The sequence below is a fragment of the Filicampus tigris genome, chromosome 13, assembly GCF_054856515.1.
Source record: "Filicampus tigris isolate MCC_2025a chromosome 13, RoL_Ftig_1.0, whole genome shotgun sequence".
Taxonomy (NCBI): Eukaryota; Metazoa; Chordata; class Actinopteri; order Syngnathiformes; family Syngnathidae; genus Filicampus; species Filicampus tigris.
In genome coordinates, this window is record NC_141229.1 from 2,461,856 (window position 1) to 2,485,786 (window position 23,931).

At 40.5% G+C, this 23,931-nt stretch overlaps 1 protein-coding gene across 3 annotated transcripts; it reads right to left on the minus strand.

The window, feature by feature from the left end:
* Nucleotides 1-345: 345 nt before the first annotated feature.
* On the minus strand, nucleotides 346-23,217 carry dtnbb (dystrobrevin, beta b). Of its 3 annotated transcripts, none has more exons than XM_086049560.1 (20): nucleotides 22,870-23,217; nucleotides 21,743-21,791; nucleotides 20,461-20,528; nucleotides 20,250-20,330; nucleotides 19,951-20,164; nucleotides 18,860-18,945; nucleotides 17,715-17,869; nucleotides 17,105-17,207; nucleotides 16,535-16,701; nucleotides 15,507-15,631; nucleotides 10,007-10,081; nucleotides 7,823-7,913; nucleotides 7,317-7,405; nucleotides 6,929-7,042; nucleotides 6,360-6,456; nucleotides 6,216-6,236; nucleotides 5,178-5,337; nucleotides 4,726-4,815; nucleotides 4,586-4,639; nucleotides 346-3,128 (listed from the first exon to the last, which is right to left on the minus strand). In XM_086049560.1, the coding sequence occupies exons 3-20, from the start codon at nucleotides 20,525-20,527 to the stop codon at nucleotides 3,103-3,105; spliced, it is 1,815 nt and encodes a 604-aa protein (XP_085905686.1). In that variant the 5' UTR covers nucleotide 20,528; nucleotides 21,743-21,791; nucleotides 22,870-23,217; the 3' UTR covers nucleotides 346-3,102. The 3 variants fall into 3 exon arrangements, with proteins under 3 accessions (XP_085905686.1, XP_085905685.1, XP_085905687.1); XM_086049559.1 differs by having other exon boundaries at nucleotides 17,105-17,210; XM_086049561.1 differs by lacking the exon at nucleotides 10,007-10,081 and having other exon boundaries at nucleotides 17,105-17,210.
* Between the last annotated feature and the right edge of the window lie 714 nt (nucleotides 23,218-23,931).

Below are 23,931 nucleotides of genomic sequence, written 5' to 3' on the forward strand. Positions count from 1 at the left end.
TCCAACCAACTAAAAAACACATTTCAAATTCAAATTATTATCACCTTTTAAAGCTATTTCTAAAAAATGAGAAACTTTAAACATGTTCACAATGACTTCTATGAGAAATACAATTCAAATATCAATAATATTAAAAATACAAATAAAATGTTGGACCGTACAGATAAGTGACATTTTCTTACAAGCGTAAAAATAACTTTAAAACTATATATATACTCACACTTTTTATAATGAACATAGTGACAGATTCTTACGATTGTCCACTTACTGAGCAGCCTTGATCGTCTCGCGAGATTTGCCCAAGTCTCTCGTGACATCGTGACAAACAACGACACTACCGCCAAACAATATTTTAAATCTCTTTTTAATATCTCACATTTGATTTATTTACAAAAAAAGACTGGTGTCCTTTTTTTTCTCACGTAAAGTGTTTGAAAATGAAACAAAATGTGTAGCAGAAGCATAAACACACACACATAGACTTCAATAAATAACATTTTTTTGCACATTTTTTGAAAGGAAAAAAAAAATAACCCCGTCGCTTTTGTTTACAATGTACAGTATTCTGCTTGTACAGTAAATAATTTTTTAAAGCATTTTCCATTTAAATGCAAGCATGTCCAGGCATTACGTGAATGGTTAATGGTGAAACACACACACACACACGCACACACATATTTTAACGCGGACATTGCGTTTTGGCACAAACGTCAAGGCTGACGAGAAGACATCCAAACAAAAACACACACACAAAAACAGCAGGACAAAGTGGAACGAAGAAAAAAAAGAGCTTGTTTTGTTGTTTCCGTTTAACACAGTGTGTGGCGCTTGTAGACGGTGCCAGACTCTCTAAATCAGGGGTGGGCAAATTTTTGCATTGAAGGCCCACATATTGTTTTAGGACAGATGGGCCAGGACATTCGAAGATAAGGTTTAAAAATTTTTTTTTTTTTTAAAGTACGAGTACAAATCTGTAGTCGTTCATTCCCCCCTTTTTATTTCACCATTTATAGTCAATGTATTTCTCATTTTAAAAACTTGTTTGAGGAAATAAAATGTGTTGAATGTGGTATAATCAATGTCAAATTGAGTCTTTTACCACTTTTTAATTGTATTATGTACAATAAGTCGATAATAGCCTATTAGTTAAATTATTTAATAAAAATTGATAAAAGCAGTTGAATTAATTTTGAATGGCGGGCCCGATTCAAGAACGGATCAAGCCGAAAGTGGACCGTGGGCCGTACTTTGCCCACCCCTGCTCTCAAACCCGTTGTGGTCCAGCTCAGCAAGTTTGAGCTTCACGGCCCGAGCGCACTTAGTCGGAACGCTATGCGTTTCGTTTTGCCGCTTTCACGCAGCAATCCAGCAAAATTGTCGCATCAGAAAAAGACACAAAGCACAAACTATTCAACATGCTTCACCAAAAAAAAAGCACTTCAAAACATCGCCCCATACACCCACGATTACAAACCCAAAAAACAGACAAACACATTTTTACTGAAGTGAAGGATTTCCTGCTGAATTTTACCAGCTTTTCACCCGCTCCCATTTTGTAGCACCGGGCTGAACCGTCGTTGCACTTTTCTCCTCATTGCGTCATTCAAGAGAGCACACGCCACACACTCAAAATCACAAGTGAAGAGTCCTTGCTTGTGTTGTTCACAGTAGCAGCAGTGTAGCGGCTAACGTGGCCTGCGCGCCATGTTTTACGATAGCGGTGGAAACAAAATATATGCAAAATTGCCTCTTTTGTTTTTCTTGTTGTTTTTTTCGCATCTGGCTCACTAATGTTTCTGTCCGTCTTGCTTTACATATTTGTGTCTACTGTTTTGGTTTAGGGCTGATTTTTACACTGATTATTTTACTCTCAAATTTTACTGTGTGTACTCGGACCAAAACAGTCTTTTAAGAGTCAAATGTCCTCTACCAGATTTACTGTGAAGAAGCTTTTGTCATGCCGTACGTACTGTAAGGAATCGAATCGTAATCCCCCCTGAATCAAAACGAATCATATGGTTATATTTTAAAATCGCGCCATATCCTTGAATCGTATCGTACCCCACGTGTCAAGAATCGTATCAAAATATCTTTTATGGAGAGATTCACAGCCAAAATGCTATTCATTGTTAGCAGCGTTACAAACCTATCTGTGCTAGGGCAGTTTGTAAATATTTGCATCCGGCACCAGTATGTCCAATTTTCATGGAATTCGGCATAAACGGCATAAATAAACTTAGACTATGAAACGCACATGTTGTCTGCCATTTCGATTTGAAGGTGTTTTTTTTTTTTTTTTTTTTCCTGGGATTTTGCAGGCCTCTTCCGGGGTTCAAACCCGAACTCCGCCACCTACGGAAATTTGAAGCGGGTATACGAGACAGCGGCAACGCTTAGTTACAAGTGCTGTGGGTTTCAGTTGTACGGTGTGGGCGGAGCTTAGCAGCACATTGATTGGCCTTCAAGTATGAGAGGAACTGTGGAGTGTTAAAAAAATATTAGCATCTGGAACCAGAGAGTCCGGCTGACACCAAACAACTTTGCTTGCTTTGTTGTGCTAATGTCAATCATTTATTATATATTTTAAAGTTGTTCCAACTTAAATGATTATTTTATCCCCAAAAACTACAAGTTGTGATTTTTACAGTGCAGGCAAAGTGTGGGTGTTTAAAAAAAAAAGTGATAACCTCTGGCTAGACGGGCGACGCCGAATTGCAAGTGTTGGATGACTGGCCCAAACTCTTCTTGAGGCTCCAAGTGCAAGTAGCAAGTGCACAATAGCTGACACGAGTGTTGCTTCATGCAAAAAAAAAAAAAAAAAAACAACAAAAAAATAAAGACTCCAATGCTAACGCTAAAAAGCAATGGGACGGGACCCATATTGGCGTGGTCAATATGTACAGAATGAGTTTGATCTTACAGGACAACACACTGGCTAATTCGAAACTTCCTGCTCGCCTTGCAAGATATCAAGAAACTTTTTTTTTTGTCTCCTGTTTGGATTACAGCATGCAGTAGTCTAACGTGCTAATGCCTGGCGAGCGTCGTCGGCGTCATTACTGATTGTTCCCGGTTTGACGATGCACCTTGCAGGCTCTTGCTTCAGTGCTTCTGTACTCGCATGGTGCCTGCGCACAAAAACACACAGGACACATGAAAAGACATGGACACAAAAGGCGTGCTATTATTAGAAGCGGCAATTTATTCCGAAAAGAAGAAGAAGAAGAAGAAAAAAAAAAAGTCCATACATGAAGAAGGACCATTGTACATATAAAAGCAGTACAACCAGAGTTGATTTTGAAGTATCTGATACAATGTGCAGTACAACCACTTAAATGGGAATATTTGCTACCTTACTTTGTAGTCATTGCAAAATAGTGACCTCATATCACTCGCATTATAATCTCGTAGTAGTTTCAGTAATCGCATGGTAATTTCACAGCAGTCTCAAAGTAATCTCACTTAACCTCATCGTAATCTTAGTAACCTCATAGCAATAATCTCAGTAACCTCTTTTTATACAAATCTCATATGAGTAACGACAAAGACATTTTACAGAAAAACTCATCTCGTAACAATTGCAGTAAACTCACATTAATGTTACAGTAATCACTGTAATTTTAGCAATTTTACAGAACTCTCTTTCAAAAGAAATAATAAAATTCCAGAAATTTCATAGCAATTACAGAAACCTCAAACTAATTTCGGTAACCGCATTACAATCTTTTGGTAATCGCTGGTATAGTCAATTTACTGAAATCGCAAGAAAATTAAAGTCTCAACGACCCTAGAGTAACGTGAAAGAAACAGCATTGAAATCATGATAATCTCATAACAACTGCAGCAACCACACACTAATCTCTGTAATCTAATAGCAATCTCTTGGTAATATCGTCGTAATCTCAGTAACCTCACAGTCATTTTGTAGATGTCTCTGTAATCTCAAAGGAATACCAGTAACCCCAAAGTTATTTTACAAAAATCTCTTTCAAATTATAGTAATCTCACAGCAATTGCAGGAACCTCAGACTCATCTCAGAACCTCATAGCAATATGTTGGTAATATCTTTGTAATTTTGGTGATCTAATAGTAATTTGATAGAAATCTCACTAATCTCAAAGGAATTTTACAGAATTCTTCTGTAAAATCATAATAATCTTGTAGCGATTCAGTAACCTCAAACTAATTCTAACTTCATAGCAATCTCACAGTAATCTCATAAAAACCACAGCAAAATCATCGTAATCTCATATTAATCCCAGTGGCCTCAGATTCATCTCGGAGCCTCACAGCAATATGTTGGGAATCTCATAATAATTTCACTGACCTCATAGTAATTTGAGAGAAATCTCGCTCATCTCAAGCATGTGTCAAGCACTTTGAGTTGCATTTTTATGCATGAAAAGTGCTATATAAATAAAATGTGATTGATTGATTGATTGATGTACAGACAGAATCTTTTGATCAATCTGGTGTTCAGGGTTCCACCGTATCTTTCATTGTGGTGACTTGAAAGAACGATTGACTGGTTTTACATGGTGTGTCATTGAAGTGTAAAAGTATCGAGCGTTATCTGTGGCTTACCTCTCTCCCCTCCGTTTCTCATGTTTGTCTCCTCCTCATCTGCTCCGTCGTCCACTTCAAGAGTAAAAGTCACCCCAAAAAAAAAAAAAAAAAAAATTCACCTCATGTTTTTTTCATAAATGTGCTTTGCGTGATTTCACCTGAATGGAGCTCTTTGACAAGCGACGACATCGTGTTGGTGATGGAGTCGGCAGCCACTAGCAGGTCATTGCGCAGATTCCGAGGTACACCTGACGCCCAAAGACCAAATTCCGATTTCAATCAGTCAAGCATATAAAAAAAAAAAAAAGTTACAATTGTACCCTCAATGCACTGTGAGCACATTTAAACTTATTAAAACACATTTCTTTAAACACACTATTTCAACACAAGAAAAACCTAATCGCAAGGATAAAATGTACAGAAAATGTACATATCGTACTGACTGTGCTCATTTGTCTTTAAGAGGCGGGGCCTAGTGGGGTGCGCGATTGATAAAAGGCTGAAAAGTGCATTGGCCAATATAGAATGAATACAATACAATATAGTAGAGATGCTATTTTTCTTGGGTAAAGAACGCTGTTTTTTTTTTTTTTTTTAGTCGTGGACTCACCCTGAGCGAAGGCCTCCAGCACGTCGCCCCCCAGGCCCGCCATACAGTCCTGGGGCGTGTGCGTCGGCGTGGAGCCAGCCGAGGTGGAGCGTATGGGCATGGGCATGGAGCAGCCTGCCCCGTGGCTGGGCGACGAGTGGGGGGAGCCGCCCGACTGGGACTGCAGACCACAATCGTGGATTAGGCATAGCACCGAAATCTATTCCACTGGTTTTTTTTTCATATTATTATTTTGTTAACCTTATATTCAGGTGTGATTTTCAAGGGTAACTTCCTAAACTGAGCATTGTTGTTAGTAGGCCAATATGGATTTTTGGGAGGCCGATGCTGATTTGGATATTTAGGTAGGGTAAAATTCTGATAACAGATAAGTGGTCTGATTAATTTAGAAAATATGAAATGAATAAAACTATTTTTCAATATAGACAGGAACTACAAGTAGAACATTTTGACCGTTTTACAACAGTTTGTCCTTTGGTATTTATTTCAATTTACAACAGAGAAAAAAAGCAGCAAAAATGTGCCCATTTTTTTGAGGGGGGGGGGTGTTTGAATGCCATTATCTTTGTCTTGTGCTCTAATGTGTTAATGTATGCAAAACAGAAAACAATGGGAAAAAAATGGCCAAAAAAAATTACAAATTGGCAAATTTTTTTTTTTACACTTTTAGAGAGTGCATATCTGCGGATTAAATCACCCCGCCGATTAATCGGTCGGGCCCTAGTTGATAGTGTGTGAAATGACTTCACTCAGGCTTCTAATTGGCTGAAATGTCAATGTGCCAATTTTTTGGAGCGGGGATGTTTGAATGCCATTTTCTTTGTCTTATGTTGTAATGTAAACAAACCCAATTTTTGCCGATTGTAAAGAGCATATATATTGGCAGATTGGATCGCCCTGCCGATTAATCGGCGGGGCCCAAGTTGATTGTGTTTAAAATGACTTGATTCTGGGTTCTAATTGGCTGAAATGTCCATTTAATTTATTGGGTTACAGCGCCGGCTAGCAAGCATGCTAAATATATGAAGGTCCACTCACCGCTTGCTTCTGTTCCTCGTCCTTTCGGCCAGCACGGAGCAGACGGATAAGAGGATAAGTGAAGTCGTGCACCCGGAAGAGGAAAGGCATTAGAGCGGCACGTTAATAAACACATGGTCTAAGTGCTTTTGATTTGATCGGAACCTTGAGAAGCCTCATGAGTCCCTCCAACTGCACCATGAGCTCCCGCCGGCTCTCCTGCAAGGCCGACATGCGCCTCTCCAGCTCGTCCTTCCTGTGTCTGGCGGGACAAAAATGCACAGATCATGCTAGTATGGAGTCACTTTGCCTACATTTTGATGTTACGGCCTTATTCAAAAATGTAAACATGTATTTCAGCATACATATGTTTTTTAGTATTTTTATGTCAAGTTTAGTTGTTTTTTTTGTCAAATACTTTGTGTTTGTGTTCATTTTATTTTTTGTCAAATATTGGTGCATTTGTCCAAATTTTTAAATGTAATTTTTGTCTAACGTTCTTGTCTATTTCTGATATATTTCGATCATAGTTGTTTAATATTGTGTTTTTGTGTTCTGCGATTTTTAGTACTAAAAAAAAAAAAAAAATCAATACATTTTTGCCAAATATTTTGTTTTTTCCCCTCTTTTTTTGTCTAATATTTTTGTACCGTTTGCTTGGATTTTTGTCGTAATATTTGTGCATTTCTGATATTTTGGGGTGACTTTCTTTGAAACAAAAAAGTGCTTGTTACCTGAGCAGCCTAAGTTCTGTCAGGAGCGTGGGGTTCTGCTGGGCCTTCTCCGGCGTGGGCTGCGACGCCTGCTCGTGCTCCAGACGAAGCCTCTGGATCTCCTGAAGGATCTCCCTGAACAACAATTTTACTTGAAAAAATAGTCACAGAATTTGCCCAATACTTTGTCGGCAGCAACTTCAGCTTTTTTTAATAGCTTGGCACACCTTTATATATTGGCCAGGATTGCCAGTGTCGAATTTTGAGGGGGGAAAAAAAAAGAATTTTGGAATGAGTTTGTTGTATTCATTTACCGGTAGTTGTTTTTCTGTTTAACAATCAAACGTGGCTCTTAAGCGCACAATTTTGCCACGCCCGAGTTTGTTGGAGGGGTCAGCATTTTTCCCACCTGTTTTTGTTCTCCAGCTCGGCAATCAGTTGCCTCTGCTGCTTGTTGGCGTCAAAGTTGAACGTTAAGTCGGAGGGAGGACATTGTTGCTGTGAAATAAAAACAAACAAATAAACGCATTAGTGAACGCAAGTGTCAGGCTGGTCAGTTATAATTGAATGATTCCTCAAACAAACAAAGATTATCCCGAGGGATTATTTTATGGTGTGAGGTGTGCAAGAGTGATTCTTCCTGCCCAAAATTGGTGTGAAAACAATCAAGCTGACAATCAGAAAGGTTAAACCTGTTCAGCAAGGCATTTTCCCCCCGTTCCAAACAAAGTTAGCATAGGCCCGATTATCGGATGTCTGAAAGATTATCAAAAGTGATTACGCTGCGGTGTCCGGTATACTGACCTACCAGTAAAGAAGCTTGAACTATTCCAATAAATGGATCAGACGGCTACGTTTAGGATTGTTTTCTCTGGATTTCGCCATGTTTTCTCTTTTAAAAGTAAAAATTCTGACCGTGGAGTTTCCCGCCTCGGCTGCCAGGCGTGCGGCGTAGCGGGCGATGAGCCGGTGCTCCTCGTCCAGCCGGCTGGGACTCTCCAAGACGCTGCAGGGAAAAATAAAAGACGCCATGTGACTAACTACACGGGCGTATCTAGCTAGATAGATTGAAACCAAAATGGCCGACTCTCAGCTGCGCTCTTGGCATGTCCTTGAGACGTTTATGTGTGTCATGTTCAGATGAACATAAACCAATTTTATGTTGAATGGTCAAACTGGTGTTGGGGGCTGATCCCCCCCCCCCCCCCCCCCCCCCCACGGTTTCCAGCATTCACACCACTGAGGAAATTGTCCTAAAATGGCCACTTAACACTAAAATGACCGACTTCCTGTTGACTTTTAAACATGGGTCCTTGAAACTATTTCAAGTGTTCTGTTATGATGTTACCAATTTTGTATCGATCACCCTTGTGAGGATAAGCGGTAACGATAATGGATGGATGGATGGATGGATGGATGGCCACTTCACACAAAAATGGCCGACTTCCTGTTGAATTTCAGGCACGGGTTCTTCAGACTTTTTTTGTGCATCCTGTTATGATCGGACGCAATCGGAGCAATTTCGATTAGTTAAACTGGTTTTAGGGGACGATTTCGTGTAACTTTCCAACATAGAATTGTCAGCTTCAAACCAAAATGGCTGACTTGCTGTTCCGTTCTGGGCCTGAGTCTTGGAGGCTTCTTTGTGTGCCCTGTTATGATAATCATGTCCACCCAACTTCATGTCGATCGGTGAAAACTGGTGCCGGAGGCTGATTTTTCTAACTTTTCCTGAAGAGACGTAAATTCGTCAGAACAACACGCGCTTTCAAAAACCGCCTTGACTGGGCTAGTGGATCTTCATATGAATGGCAAGCAGGCCGCTTTTCTTGCACAGCAGACGAATATTCAGCTGCCAAACTGTCCTTCTGGTCCATGCGACTCAACCCAAATGCTATTTTTCGCGCCTCGAAGAGACTTCTAAAGCACTCCAATCTGATATGGAGAACAAGAGTAAGCAACCTCAAAAGAACACCAGGAATGCCAATTAAGAATATTAGCTGTGAAATGTAATGTATCTAGGGCTAAAAGTACTCTATATTTAGCAGGCGTCCATTTGCTTTCTTTCATCTCCCAGCATATCTCCACTCGGAAAAGCGACAGTATTTCACAAGCGTCACGGCGGCTTAATAAACAATTTCTTGCCCAAAAAAGCTGTGACGCCGCCCGCAGGCAAGATGGAAACTTTCCGCACACATGTTTCCGGTGGATGTTTTAAACTGGGGACTTTCACGCAGAGGCGGAAGGGAATTTGCTCATATTTCAGTCCACCTGCTGACACGGTGAAAATGAATGCCGAAACATTTTTAACGGACTTATTCTGCATCGCTTTGTTGTTCTGAAAAGTGCTGTCTATCCACAGCATATATTGACAGTCAAAACAATGAAATAGTCTTTCACTAGATAGCAGAAGGTACGAATAGCGGCGGCCATATTTGGAAGTGCTAGCGTAGCAACCAAGCAGGAGGGTCAAAACGTGGACTTTTGCTACCGGTATAGACGAGACGTTGACCGCGCCTCCACTGTCGCAAAATAAATTGACGGGAATTTGGAGAGTTTATCACCATCCGCGAGCCGCAGTTTCACCCAGACTGCTTGGACGTAAATTACAAGCTGAGCAGGGAGCGGTGTCTTCGTAAAAAACGCCAAAGCTCGAGGACACTGCCACAACCGCATTTATTCAGGCTTCCTCCGCCGTCCTCATGCTGCTACGTGTAAATAAGTCCGGCGTCACGGCAACGGTGCTTTCAAATACATTTGTCATACGCGACGAATGGGTTCCTCAGCGACACGCTGTCCTAAGCGCAGTATGAAAAGGGATTAATATAGTGCGATACACAGCATGTGGAGCCTCAAAACCCCAAACGGGGGGGGGGTTGCAATTCCCGTCCGTAGAGTCGCCAAACGTGCGGGCGTGAGTTTGCCAAATCTCAATCCGTCAAAGAAGAAAATATCCAGCACGTTTGGAACAGGTACGCTATTACTTTTCACATCCTTCTGGAATGAGATCTTTTTTTTTTGTTGTTTATTTGTAGTTGCGGATTCATTTGTACAAAATGTGAAATCTTTGCCACTTGGGCCAATATCCTCGGTGCTTACCTCTTGGTGGGAGCAGCCGCCCCGGAGGACATGAGCATTGTGTCGCTCACGCGGTCGGCCGCTGCTTTGGGCTGACTACAAGACAAGATTAGAGCTCTTTAATGCTACTACGCAGCGGCGGGGCTTTCGACGGCGGGGCAGCTGATAATGAAGAATCAATCTCGAGAGCCAGGCACAATCAGGTTTTGAGTCAAAAGCCAAGTATTCCCACTCGCGCTGCCTCGCGTCACCAAACGTGGCTCGTTTTCGGCACGTAGTAGCTTTGTCGTGACTCACCCGGTTCACAAATCAATCAAAACCAAATGCGCGGCGTGTTCGGGACAGGTGTGCTATTATTTTTCACAATCTTCCGAAATTGTATTCTTTTTTTTTCGGGGGGGGGGGGGGGGGGGGGGGGGGGCAGAAAGATGAAAAGCAAGATAAGATCGTGCGCAGAATTGCAATGATGCCCCGGAATGGCCTAAGAGAGATCCAAAGACATTAGGGGCATATTTGCAGATTATGTCTTCGCATTGACGAATTGACGGTTGATTAATCATGTCTTGAAGAGACTGAGGAAAAAAAAAACAGAGTTTTAGCGCGGCAAATTTCCTAGCGATCAAAGGACGAAATGTACAGAAACACTGTTATGCTTTTCCTGCCGGAAGAATTCGGTCGATTGGGTGTTGACGTTTGATTAATCGTGTCCCGAAGCAAATTTTAAAACCGCAGCTTGTTTTTACAGCTTAATATTTTTGTTGTTGCTCAACTAATTCACGATCAGTCAAAACACGAGATGTGGAAGGTGCTAGGACAAGTGGACTATTGTTTTTCTCGCCCTTCCCAAAAAATTCCATGCTTTTTCTACAAATAGAGTTAGCTCGATTGTTTGGACCTGACAGTCGATTAGTCATGTCTTGCAGCGAATGGGGCAAAAAGGGAGTGTCCTTGAAAATGTTGCTCAATAGCTCCATGGTTACTTTCCGGTTAATCAAAGAACAAAATACAGGACAGTTGGTCAATAATTTCTTTTCCAGAATTCCTAAACAAAGTTTGGTTATCGTATGGAATTGACGGTCGATTAATCACGCCTTGAAGTGCACCGGGGCAAAATGGAGTGAACCGTCGCCGTTGATTCGCTATCAGCGAGTTTACTGTCCAAACGAGTACTTCTGGAGGACACAGCAGGGAAACGGGAGTTCAGAATTTCCAAAGTGCGAGATGATTCCATCCTGTTCTATTTTTTCAAATTGATTTTTAATACCTTTATTTGTTGATTCAGGAAACGAAGTCATATGCCCATTCCTAGTATCTCAGGCTTCCTATGACCATTATTCAGCATTATTTGTGTCTTTGGCATTTCTCTCAGCATTCACATTCTACATTAGGTGGGGAATGGCAACGCGTAATCAATCACACAATTAGCGGGCAAGAAGACATTATCACATAAAAAAAAAACAAAAAAAAAACAGAGAGTCCCATTATGATGATTTGTCCCGCTCAGCGTTTTGAAGGTGACGACACACAGATTTACATCCACTTGAAGGGACTTCTGTCAAGTTTCAGCATTCTACTTGATTGCCTGCGTTCATTTTGCCAGGAGGAAACAAATGAAGGGAACCACGCTACAAAAGAGTACAGACCACAATCACCGTCCAGCTTACCTCCACCAAGGAGAGAAGGCGCCTGCCCGCCCGCTTGGCAAAAAAAACACATCCGAGTCTGGGCTACTACGCTGATGCTGTGGCTGCTACCGTCTCCACGGAAACTCAATGTCGATTCTCTCCGGCGCTCTCTCTCTCTCTCTCTCTCGCTCGCTCGCTCTCTCACCCTCCTGTCTTTTTTCCACCTCTCCTACCCAATCCACCGGTCCAATAAAACGCTAGCGTTTGCCTCGTCTGTGCTCCTCCGCCTGTCCAAATTTGCCTGGGAAAAAGCATGGTTAACACAACTGACGTATTCCAATTCTTTGGGGCATGAATAATTACGCCCCATTGATTCTGCCTAGCAACAAGGATGCTTTACCTGACCTACCGTTCCAAAAAAGAGCTAGGGTCTGTCCAGCCCGTTTTCTTGCTTGCGGCCCAATTTGACGAGGCACCGGCATATTGGACATGACTGGCAAATATTTTGGGGCAAAAATGATTATGCCCCATTGATTCCGCCAAACAAGGGTGTTCCACTACATCCACCAGCCCAAAAAAAATTAAGATTTGTATCATCTGTGTTTGTGCCATAAATTGCCGGAGAAACAGGACAGTGAATGTGCTATTCTTTGGGGCACGAGTAATTCTGCCCCACAGATTCAAGGATATCTCATCAGATCCACCATTCAAAAAATAAAACAACAACAAAAAAAGCTAGGGTTAGTTTCGCCTCTGTTCCTGCATCTGCCCTAATTTGGCTAGGAAAGTGCAGAGTGAACATGACTGCCTTATTCATACTCTCTGGGGCACAAATATTTCTGCCCCATAGATTCTGCCGAACAACAAGACTGTTCCACCTGACTCACCAGTAAAAAAAAAAAAGAAAAAAAAGCCTGAGTCTGTTACAGTTCTGGATCACTGTCCTTTACCCAAACTTTCAGAGAAACCGCACAGTGAACTTTTTTTTTTTCTGGGCGGTACAATTAACTGTGTATGATTCTGCCTCGCAACAAGGGCATAGCCGGCATGTCATTTTGTTTTCTTTTCAAATTAGGATTTGGGGCACAAAGAATTCTGCCCTACAAAGAGTGCCCAGTGACAATTTTTATTTGCACTTGTCCATGATGGGAAAACAGCAAACCTCAGAAACACTTGTAAACCACCTCTCTGCATGATAAACACATTTTGTTTTACTCACTCTCCAGTATGTACATTTGATTTCTGTTTTAATTTATTCTGAATGAATATGCAAAAATGTTGTCATACAAAATTTTGAGGGGAAAAATATTGCATTTCAGAAGAGAGCTATAACCTAACAAAATGTAGAAATAATGGAAGCACTGTGAATACTTTCTGGCTGCTCTGTACATAACTGAATCGTTGTCGAAATAATTATGCACAGCAGAGATGAAGCAAGCGGCAATGTTCTTGGTGAATGACAATGCTTTCCTTGAACTTGGCGTGCGGCGGGGCCGAGCCGCAACGTTAACCTCCCCTCGCTGTCGCCGTATTTCACAGTTAGTGGCCCTGGCGGGGCTAAAAATAAAATGTAAAAAAAGTCATGCATAACCAACCACGGCCCCCCTCGTCCCAACCGGCGCTAACCGAGGTCATTTCATCCCGAATCATAAAAACCCAATGGAGCGCACTCTCCGCTAAGTGAATTACGTCTGCCGTGTCTAATCTTAATGGCTCTCTCTACTGGAGAGCAAGGTAAAGGCCTTTGGGAAGAAAAAAAACAAGATAAAAAAAACTGGTGATGAGCAGTGGTGATTTTGTACCAGCAGAGGGTGCTGTCATGAAAAAAAAGCGCTTTTTCGAATTGAGACGCTCCACTTTACTTACTTTTGTTGACATTTCTGTCTGACTTTCTGTTCCTGGTACCTCTCAATGTCCTTTTCTTGCGATGCAAGGGCAGTGCCCCACCATATCCGCTGATCAAATAAAGCTAGGGTGTGTTTATTTTTTTTTTATGCGTTTATTGTGTTCCTGCCCGTTGCCGAAGTTGTCACATACACAGCCTAGTTAACAGCCCCGTGAATTCTGCCTAGCAACAAGGCTGGCATGAGGAAAAATAATTTCATCAATTCTTCCCCACACAGTCCAGCTGACTGAGCTGTGTGTCCAAATTCCCTGTCCTTTCTCTGGTATGTAGGGCAGCTCAGCCGTCTGTCCCGTGATGCCTAGAACACAACATGCTTGTCTGGACTGTTTTTTTTTTTTTTGGTTTGTTTTGCAAGCTTCAGGGCAACAACGAGTGTGCCCCAAAAGACTCTGCTTAGCTCAACTTTAAGACCAAGTACAGGGAATTTGGCTGTTTTTGTTCTATTTTTAGTGCTTCAAAGAGTGGAGCCCAAGGCAGGTAGGTAGCGAGTTTTGCTGTATTTTGGATGCAACAGTCTGGAAACATACACATCCCCAAAACCTTTGAAGGCAAATCCCAGGGAAATGCGGCTAGGAAGAATTCTGCGAGCTTGGCTGTCAGGTGCAGGTAAAAATATTAAAAACGGCATCTGCTGGATTTTGGGAGCTGGAATCAAAGTCAGCGCTCGCATACGGCAGCGGGTCTCCGTAGACTATTCATTGGTTGGCAGTATTTGAAACTCTCTTTCCTCAAATGTCTCATCAATAAAAGTCAAAATGGAAGCTTGGCGGGGTTGCCATGAACGATCCCGTTTGGAGGCGGGGGGGAGAGATTTGTAGGAAATACAAATGAGGGGAATGGCTGGCAGGCACAGTCACAGGATTGACAGTTTTTCTTTGACATTACTTCATAAATATTTTACTTTCACGATGATTTTTGCTATTATTTCAAAATTATTTTTCAAAAACTTTTTTTTTACTTTTTCTTTGAAATTCCTTCATAAATATTCTACTTTCACTATGATTTTTGCTATTATTTCAAAATTATTTTTTAAAAACTTTTGTTTACTTTTTCTTTGAATTTCCTTTATAAATATTTTAATTTCACTATGATTTTAGCTATTATTTACCCCCCAAAATCTAAACTTAAAAAAAAAAAAAAATTCAAGCAGTGGTTTTTGCGGTTTCCGTAGTTCAAAGTGCATCTTTGCAGTTTATACTAACAAAGTGGCTAGTAACAGAGAGGAACATAGCTTGGAAAAGCACAGCCAGTGTTCGCAATTAGGCGATTTGGTCAGGACTGTATTTGCAACTTTTCTGACCCCTCCTGCCTTGCGTGTTGGGTACTTAAAAAAAAAAAAAGTGACCAGTGAGTGAAATTACTACTAGAAAAAAAGCAGCACATTGGAAAGAAAGCAGCCCCGTAGAATTTATATTTATATGTTGCGAAAGCAGAGGTGTCTACATGTCGACATTTTTTGGACCCGAGGTATGTGCGTCCAGCTGCAAATATTTTGCTGAGGTTGCCTTGGCTCACCTGTACAAGTCTACATGAGAAACAACAGACATATGGACCGGCCAAAGAATGCAGATTGATGATGTCAAACTGTTGAACATTGAAAATAATAATTCATCAACATGTTTACATACCCGTTCCAACAAAAAGGACGTTTTGCCAGGAAGAGGCGCTTACACTTTTAATCAAGCAGCTGCTAGTTGTAGCTACTAATGCTAATAGCTAACCATCAGCATGGAAATGACCGTATAAACTTGTCAACAAACTGTAATAAATGATTACAACTTTACACACAGCATTCATTTGTCGCGAGTGAGCTCTCGGCCAATCAGCATTACAGCTCAGAAAGTAGTACATGTCATAGTGAGTGAACGGAATCCCGGATGATTTGAAAACACGATTCATATTTTTCAAAAATATGACATACGGTTTTCAAGTATTTTATGAGTCATTTTTATGATGCTGGTAAGAAGTATTATGAGACTTGACGACTTACACATTGTGAGGGGGCTCCTGGGGTCTCTCGGCCTGCTCGGGGAACACGGGATGCGGGGGCTCGCCGATGGGAACGCAGCCCAGGGATTTGCTGATGGCGTGGCTCAGCTTCTTGGCGGGAGACTTCTGCAAAAGGCAAGGACGAATGCGACACAATAAGGATGGCGGCGTGCGTTGCCGTGGCAACAAAGCGGTGCCATTTGCATAAGTAGGTCGAGACGTAGGAATTGCGAATAGGCGCTTACCGTATTTCCTCAAGTGGTGGCCTTTGCGTCGAATAAACCTCATCCACTTGAAACAAATGAACGCCTCACTCAAGGAGTCATCACCTCATGACAAATAAGTGCCTCCCTCAAGCAATTAATCAAGTTAAGATGAAAAGATGTCTTTCTCAAACAATAAACTCATGACAAGTTAACGCCTTGCTCAAGCAGCTATCAAACTAAGACGAATAAACATCATCCTCACTTGAGAAAAAATAAACGCCTCCCTCAAATCATCATCATCATGAGAAAAATGGCTCCCCCAAGCAGCCATCAAACTCCTCCTTCAATCAATTTAAGACGAATAGTCGCCACGCTCAATTAATCACATTAGCAAAAATAAATGCCCCCATCAAATTGTTTTTCATAAGACATACTGATGCCTCCCTCATCTTAAGAAGAACCGCCAACCTTATGCAATCATCAACTCGAGGAAAATAAATACCTCCCTCAAATTTTTTTTTCTACTTAAAACAAATGAAACACCTCCCTCAAATCGTCAAAGTAAACGATACCTCCCTCATGCAACCATGACTGCGCAACATCACCACCAACAAACGCTTTCCAAAAGGAATCGGCAGCTCAAAACCGATAAAGTCCTCCCTCAAGCACTTAAAGACGGATAACCACCTCCTTCAAATAATGGTGGCATTAATCAACAATTTCAATCATTTCAAAGAGTATAGCCCTTATTCTTTCAATCGTTCCAAAATCGCCTTTCTTCTGGCTTTCGGAGTGGCTAAAAAAGATTTTGTTTGCTGCTTACCCAGGACGAGTGCTCCTTCATCTGGTGCTGGTTGCTGTGGGGTCCGTTGGCGTGGCCTCTCCAGAAGCAGCTCTGGCACAGCTGGTAACCGTGGCACTGCTGGCAGCGGTAGCGGAAACCCATCATGCTCTCGCTGCGGCAATACGAACACTCCACCGGATGGAAGACTGAAAACCACCGAGGAGAAGGACGCAAATATTGGAGGGCTCGCTAGTCGTGACAATTTTAGAATGGCCAAATTTGTGTTCGGCTTTACAATCCTGTCTAAGAAGCACTTCTCACACCCTCTCAGCGTTAGCTAAGGTCCAGATTAGGGTTCTGGTTTGAGTCATGTTTAGGATTACTATAGGGTTCCGGTTAAATTAGGTTTCGGAGTCTGGTCATGGGGTTTAGGGTTCAAACTAAGGTTCTGATTGGAGTTATGTTGAAATTTAGGCTTGGTGCCAAATCTACAGAACATGGGAAAACATGTGTGACGTGTGCGACACAGACTTTTAGTCATCTACTGCCTCGTTGTTGTCAGAGGGCACACTGCTGATGCGGAAACCGCAAACAACCCCCGAAACGTACCATTTTCGACATTTGCGAGTCTGTGCATGAGTGGCAGCCATACGAGGCATTGAGGCGGAGGGTCCGCCATCAAGACGTCCAAAAACGTGTTCAGCGTGATCTTCTTCTGGATGTAAACACAAACACGCACGCACGCACGCACGCACACACACACACACACACACAGATTTTCCACTATTAATGTGACAGGGGCCAGTATGATTGAATTGTTATTGTCAAGGGGGAAGTAAAATAAAAACTGAGATAACAGCGTTGCAGAAGTGTGCACGTTCTCTTATAACAATCAGATTCATGCTCACAATGAGAGTCAGCACATTCCTACCACCTTTAAAGTGCCTCTGAATAACCCCAAATAAAGTCCAGCTGTTCTAGTAGGCTTTTCCTGACATTTTTCTTTGCTTATTAGCGTAAGTCTCAAAGTTTTGTGCTAACACTGACATCGCTAACACTGCTATTTGGAAGTGTTTATAATTCCCTCCACCACAGACCAAAAGAAAATAGCGGCGCTCAGTGATATATTTTCTTTTTTTTAACACTGCTAAATAGTTTAAAAGAATCATCCTGACAAATGAGACTGGAGTTAAGAATCGCCGCAATGTGGCCCTCCCACCTGCTGGGGGAAGCATGTCCTGAGCGAGTGCTCGGTGTAGCCGAAAGAAGGCCCCTCAAAGACCGCCGTGGGAAGCTTGAGCACCTCGCGAAGGAACTGGTCGAACTTAGCGAACACCATCACGCCGCTCGAGTCCGACATCTGAGAGAAAATATCTGCCAGGTAACAAAAAAAAAAAAAAAAAAAAAAGTACACGTCTGAGCCATGGAAAGATTGGTGAAACAACAGCGCCCCCTGTGTGGTCAAAGCTTACAGTGACAAAAGTTGATTATGTTCAAAAAGGATAAGGAAAAAAATATAAACTTATCCATACTCCTTTAATCTCCATTATGTAATATATATATATATATATATATATATATATATATATATATATATAAAGCATTGTTATTTTTCATAATTGTTATATTTTTCATAATATTGCCATAACATACAATATATTAGATAAAGTGTACAATGTATTACATGAAATACACATTTCAACCCACAAACCATATGTATAAATATGTATGTAGATGTATTTGACTGCTATTAGACAATAACAGTTAAATAATGTTAAATAATTTTAATAATAATAATAATAATCATTTTAATTATGAATAATACAAACCTTTCGGGTTCAGGGGACCCTCAATGCTAAAGCTAACTACCATTATAGGAAATAAAAAGATGTCTAGCTGTTATGATAGCAAATTCACATTTCATAGAGACAAAAGGTTGAAATAATATAAGCTTAAATTAAAGCTTGATAAAGTCAATGTCTATTGAGGAAAGAAAGTCACATTTTCATAAGTGAATTTTGGAAATATAGCTGCATTATAGGAATGTTGTCTATATTATCAAATACAAATATGCCTTTTGTTCCTGAAACAAAAATAGGATTTTACTCAGCTAATACACACATTTGTTTTGAAATAAAATACATAAATGAAAAATATACCCAAAAATACTTTAGTCATCCAGATTTATGTGATGACGTGACAAGCATAAGGTTGGTTTATTATGTTTTTTGTATTGAATCACCGATCCCCTTATATAGGTCTGTACTTTTTTCAGATGATCCGACATCATATTTTTTTTTTCAAATGACTCCATGGATCCCCACGTATGGGCTCTTGCACCCTGCGTGTACGTAAGTTACTTACAGCGCAGCTTGTCCACGATTTTGCCACCACACATGGTTGCCAGCATTGCTTTCATGGAAAACACCGTCAACTTGCCGTGGCTCTCACTGCACAAACCAAGACAAACAATCATGCGTGACTACTGTATTTACTCAAATAATACCCTTCCTCTGTTCTGGTTGACACCGAGCTTGAATTAAACACAAGCAAACTAACTACTTTTCACAAAAAATCTCGATACTAGTTGTTTTGGCCTTACCAAAATGACACCAATGCAATTGTGTTCAATGGTGCTTCCTCTAGTGGGAAGTGTTTTGTTTACTTATGTTTGTTTGTTGCTTTAAATATTTTATTTAGGGGGGGGATGAAAAAAAAATATTTTTTACTTTTTTTATTTTATAACCAGACCTATTTTTAAATTCGCATTTTAAATTCCAAAATGTTATTCTTGCACTGTATGTTTTGTTTAATAGTTAGAGTTAGTAAGTAACTTTTTATTTCTTTACTAAGCTTTTAATCGTCTTAAACTCTTTTGTTTGAAAGTGCTTTTAAATGTTGTACTTTTAATTATGTGAAGAACATTTGGTTACCTTGCGTATGAAATGATAAATAAAGCTCCCTTGCTTATACTGCCACCCGGTGGACACAATCATTTTTACCATGATACACAAACTGTTTTATTACTATGGTACCCTAAACTGATTTCAAAAAGGTCTTCCCTTTATTTTACTAGCACATCAGGTTTTGAGATATTTGTATTTTTTTTCTTTTTAAATTTTACCTATAAAAGGTCTTGCGATACAAATTTTGCCATGCGTTGTAATTTATTGCTATGGCGTTTCAGAAAAGAAATCCACTTGTTGCTGATCCTAACCCTTAATTCATAAATATTACATGTATTATCATGATATTATTGTGAAAATCTGATGAAAATGAGGGCAGATTAGGAATCAGTGCAAAAAAAAAAAAAAAAAACATCTAGAAAAGTTTACTTAAATTCGTGATTAAAAAATGTATTAAAAATTTGGTGAGCAGGGTGGGACAGGACAGGGCAGAAATTAAGATTTTTTTGGGGGGGTTGGGGGGGGGGTTCAGTGTAAGGCAGATCACACCTGTCATAAGTGGCCACCATAAAGTTGAGCAGCAGTCCGATGGACTGCTCCACGTTGATCTGGTGCGTGGTAGGCAGCCGTTTGTTGAGCTGGTAGTAGATGGAGGACAGGATTGTCTCCAGCCGCGACACGTTGATCTCGGCGTGGTGCTCCAGCGTGTTGAGGCCGTTGTCCCGGAAGGCCTCGATCATGTTCCACACGTCTACCAGGTGAACTGACGCCACACACACACAAAAGCAAACCGTCAACAGGTTTCTAATAAACTTTAGCGTTTAGCGGACGGCCGCCGGGGTTCTCACGGTTGCATCGCTTCTGCACGAATCGTAGCTTGCACGCCGTCCTGTACGTCGACAGTCGGATCACGTCAAAGTTTTGAGCTCCTGAGAAGAAGAAAGAATACAAAAAAAACAACTTTTTATTGTAGTATTTATTCAAGTCATACAAGTGTATTAAGAACAAAGGCAAAGACGCCGGGACCCTGGAGGAGGTAATCCACTGGTGTCCACTCACTCATCTCCATGAAGAGCTGCCTCTTCTCCACGGCGGCCTTGCCTCGCTTGCTGCCCTCCTCGATCATCCTGTGACGGCATAGAGACAGAACAAGATTGACTTTTTATTACTAATGCTATTATCAATATCACTCATTATCGAGAATACTGTTATTAGTAACAGCAAATTTTAATCAGAGATGGCTTTATGTGCCCCTAAACATATTTTTGACGGTTTTTGAGATATTTTCATTTTCCAAAATCCAGAAAAGTTTACTTTACGTGCGTCTCTGCTGAAAATTTTGTGTAAAGATTTGCTGACCAGTGTAGTTAGTCTTAAGGTGGCTTTTGGTTGTGCTATTCGGAAGTGTGGAATTGCCGACGTGGAGTAAACATTTGTGACTGGAAGAGGTCGTTCAAAACGTACCGGTGTTGTGGTAAAGTCGTTCGACTGTCCTGCAAAGTTGTTTGAACGTATTGATAAAATTGTATGAACACTTTGGTATAGTCGTTCAAACGTTTTGGTAAAATGTAGGTGAAATGCTAAAAACAACATTATTTCCCATAATCCCACAGGGCACTGACTTACACACAGAATTGTGCTGTGGCGGGCCGAATCTGGCCCCATTGCCTTGAGTTTGACACATGTGTGCTAAGCTAATGAGCTACTCATGGCTCTTTAACTCCCTGTTTGTGAATCATTAATACTTTTTTGTTGTTGTTGGATTTTTAAGTGTTTTTTTTAGGGAAAAAAAAGGGTCAAATGATTTTTTTTCCCACTATTTTATTCTAAGATAACCAGCTAAGTGTGGCTAGCTTCTGTAGAAAAGCAGATTTTGACGCGCTTATGCTAAGCGAACAGACGAGTTGTGACAGATGTACATAGTAAGCTTCCTGTTTTAGGGGCCGTTACGGTTTTGGTCGTACTTCTACGAAACTGTATTGTCAAAATGGATGGCAAATAAATATATAGTAATTTTCACAAGCTATGCTAAGCTAACCGGCTAGTCGTATAGTGCTTGTAGCTTTTTGCACGTTTCGTATCACAGTGGTGCTTCCAAAAGTGATGACAAAATCGATAGCAAAGGAGTCACTCATATGCTGAAAACAAGACATGCTAGCACAATAAACAAATGACTCCTGAATGCCCATAAATTGCGCATCTGATGTGTGGGAGTGCTCGTAGAAGGATTATTTTTAGCCCTTCCAAAGCTCCCAGCTGGGTTGTTTCGGCACTTGTTTTCTATTTGCCAAGCTAATGGGTTAGCGGTGGCTAGCACTCGAAGGACAAAAAATATTTGTACCTGTTGGTGGCTCAACGTCACGCGAATCGAAACTTTTTCAACGGCGAGCCTGTAAAGAAAAGACACATTCATGTACACTTCATGATATACAGGACAAGACAGTGATCAAAGTCTTGCATTGAAATATAAAAATGTAGTTATCGTTATTTAATTAAATGCTTTGTTACATTGTAAAGCATATGAATTATAAGATCTACTTTTTTGTTAATGAAATGTGCGGCTGTAATAGAATACAAATACAATTTTGCGATGATTATATGGATACAAAATAAAACATTGTCAGTCATGATGAACTATTAATATATGAATGGTTAAATAATAAATATGCACACACACACACAATATATATATATATATATATATATATATATATATATATATATATATATATATATATATATATATATATATATATATATATATATATATATATATATATGTATTTAGAGTGAAAAATGCAATACTTGGGCGCATTAAATTAAAAATAAATGGCGGTTAAAGCTATTTAGAATAAAATCTCATCTAAATAAGCAAAACCAGAAGATTATACGTAGCCTATAGGATTGACAGTGATATATAATGAAACGTTGCTGAGTTGTAATACACCCAAAATGTATGAAACATGTTAATATGAATAACAGTTTAAGTGAAAAGATTCTTAAACTATTAAATGTAAACGTGAGAACAACAAAGCCACATATTCTTGAACAAATGAAAAATGGTACGCATACGTTCGTATGCATAATATTGATTGTACACAACGTAGCTGTATATTGCAGTACAGGAAGTATTTATCTCAATCGAGAGTTGTTACATAAATGGAAGAGCGAGATGAACTAAAACCTTGATTTATGTTGTTAAGAACTGACTGCATAAGGAAAAAGACAGTTTTATGACATTATAAACGACGACTGTGCGAGTGACATCATCGCTGCTGCTGCTTCAAGGTGCATTCACGTACAAACCGCACCTTCAGCATCCAGTTGACGCTGCTCTGCGGTATCTCGCAAAAAAATCACCCGTGTAGCGGCCATGTCGCACACACAAACGCCCCATCTCTCCACTAGTGACATCATAATCACGATATCATAATCATAATCGTCCTTAATAACGTGTGGTTCCCTCACCGTGCAGCGTCGAAGCCCCACCGAAGAAGCTGGCCTCCGATCCCACAGTTAAAGCACCGTCAGCATCCTCCGCTGCATCAGCACCAGGATGGAGGTTCCCCGAGAAAAAAAGAATAATAGGAGGAAAAAAGACCGAGGCACTCTTGTGTCTCACAGCAGTCTGCGCGATAACCGGAAGAAGCGTCTTGGGCGGCCGTCAGTCATCGTCGTCTCAATTCTCTCCGGTGGCCCCCGGAGCACTGCGGTGGTGGTGGCCGCGCACACGGACGTGCAGCTCGGCATAGTCGGCGAGCCAGGCGGCAGCGGTGGCAGCGGCGGAGCAGATGCCATGCGCGGTCACCTGTTCCTCTGCACGCATGCGCGCAGCCGCGCCACCGCTACGCTATTTCTGTATTTCAATATTTATTTATTTTTCATATTTTGATACGCATTCAGTTATGTAAATACGTTTTTATTTCACTATTCAATTATTTCAATGTTTACTTATTTCACTATTCAATTATTCCAACATGCATGTATTTACATGTGCAGGTAATTTGATGATAAATCACAGTAAACCTCTGCATATTCTCTTCTCAGAATGCCCGAATTTGAGGATTTATCTTTTATTATTTTTTGTATTGACTGAAAAACTCACCTATTCACGGTTGTGCTCAGGTCGAAGCTAAAGGAGTATTGTTTGGCGCCATCTGGTGGTGTCTTGGAATCATAAAATCTTTAAAAATACCAATTTGCAAAGAATTCCTTTTTTTTTCATACATCTCAAATTTCATTATATATATATATATATATACATATATATATATAAATAAATGTACATATGAAGTTCTTAATTTTAATCATTCATAGATTTTAAAATTGTATCTATCACTCACATAACTGTAATTAACCAATTTTTTTTTAGTATATGCAAAATTATTTTTAATCAAATTATCTTATGGTCCTTCCTTTCATCACTAATTTAATTATAAGTAATCCACCGACCATTTAATTGTCCGTACCGCACAAAACAACATCAAAAGTACTGCACTGTATGTCAATTTTCCAACGTCAATGATAAAG

What these genes read in the sequence shown, in the direction of transcription:
- dtnbb (XM_086049559.1), bottom strand. Translation starts at nt 20,527, where the DNA reads ATGATCGAGGAGGGCAGCAAGCGAGGCAAGGCCGCCGTGGAGAAGAGG. An exon ending in ACTCGCAAATGTCGAAAATG is followed by an intron (nt 16,702 to 17,104) that starts GTACGTTTCGGG and finishes GGTGGTTTTCAG; the next exon opens with TCTTCCATCCGGTGGAGTGT. An exon ending in CAGGAGCCCCCTCACAATGT is followed by an intron (nt 10,082 to 15,506) that starts GTAAGTCGTCAA and finishes CTTGTCTTGTAG; the next exon opens with TCAGCCCAAAGCAGCGGCCG.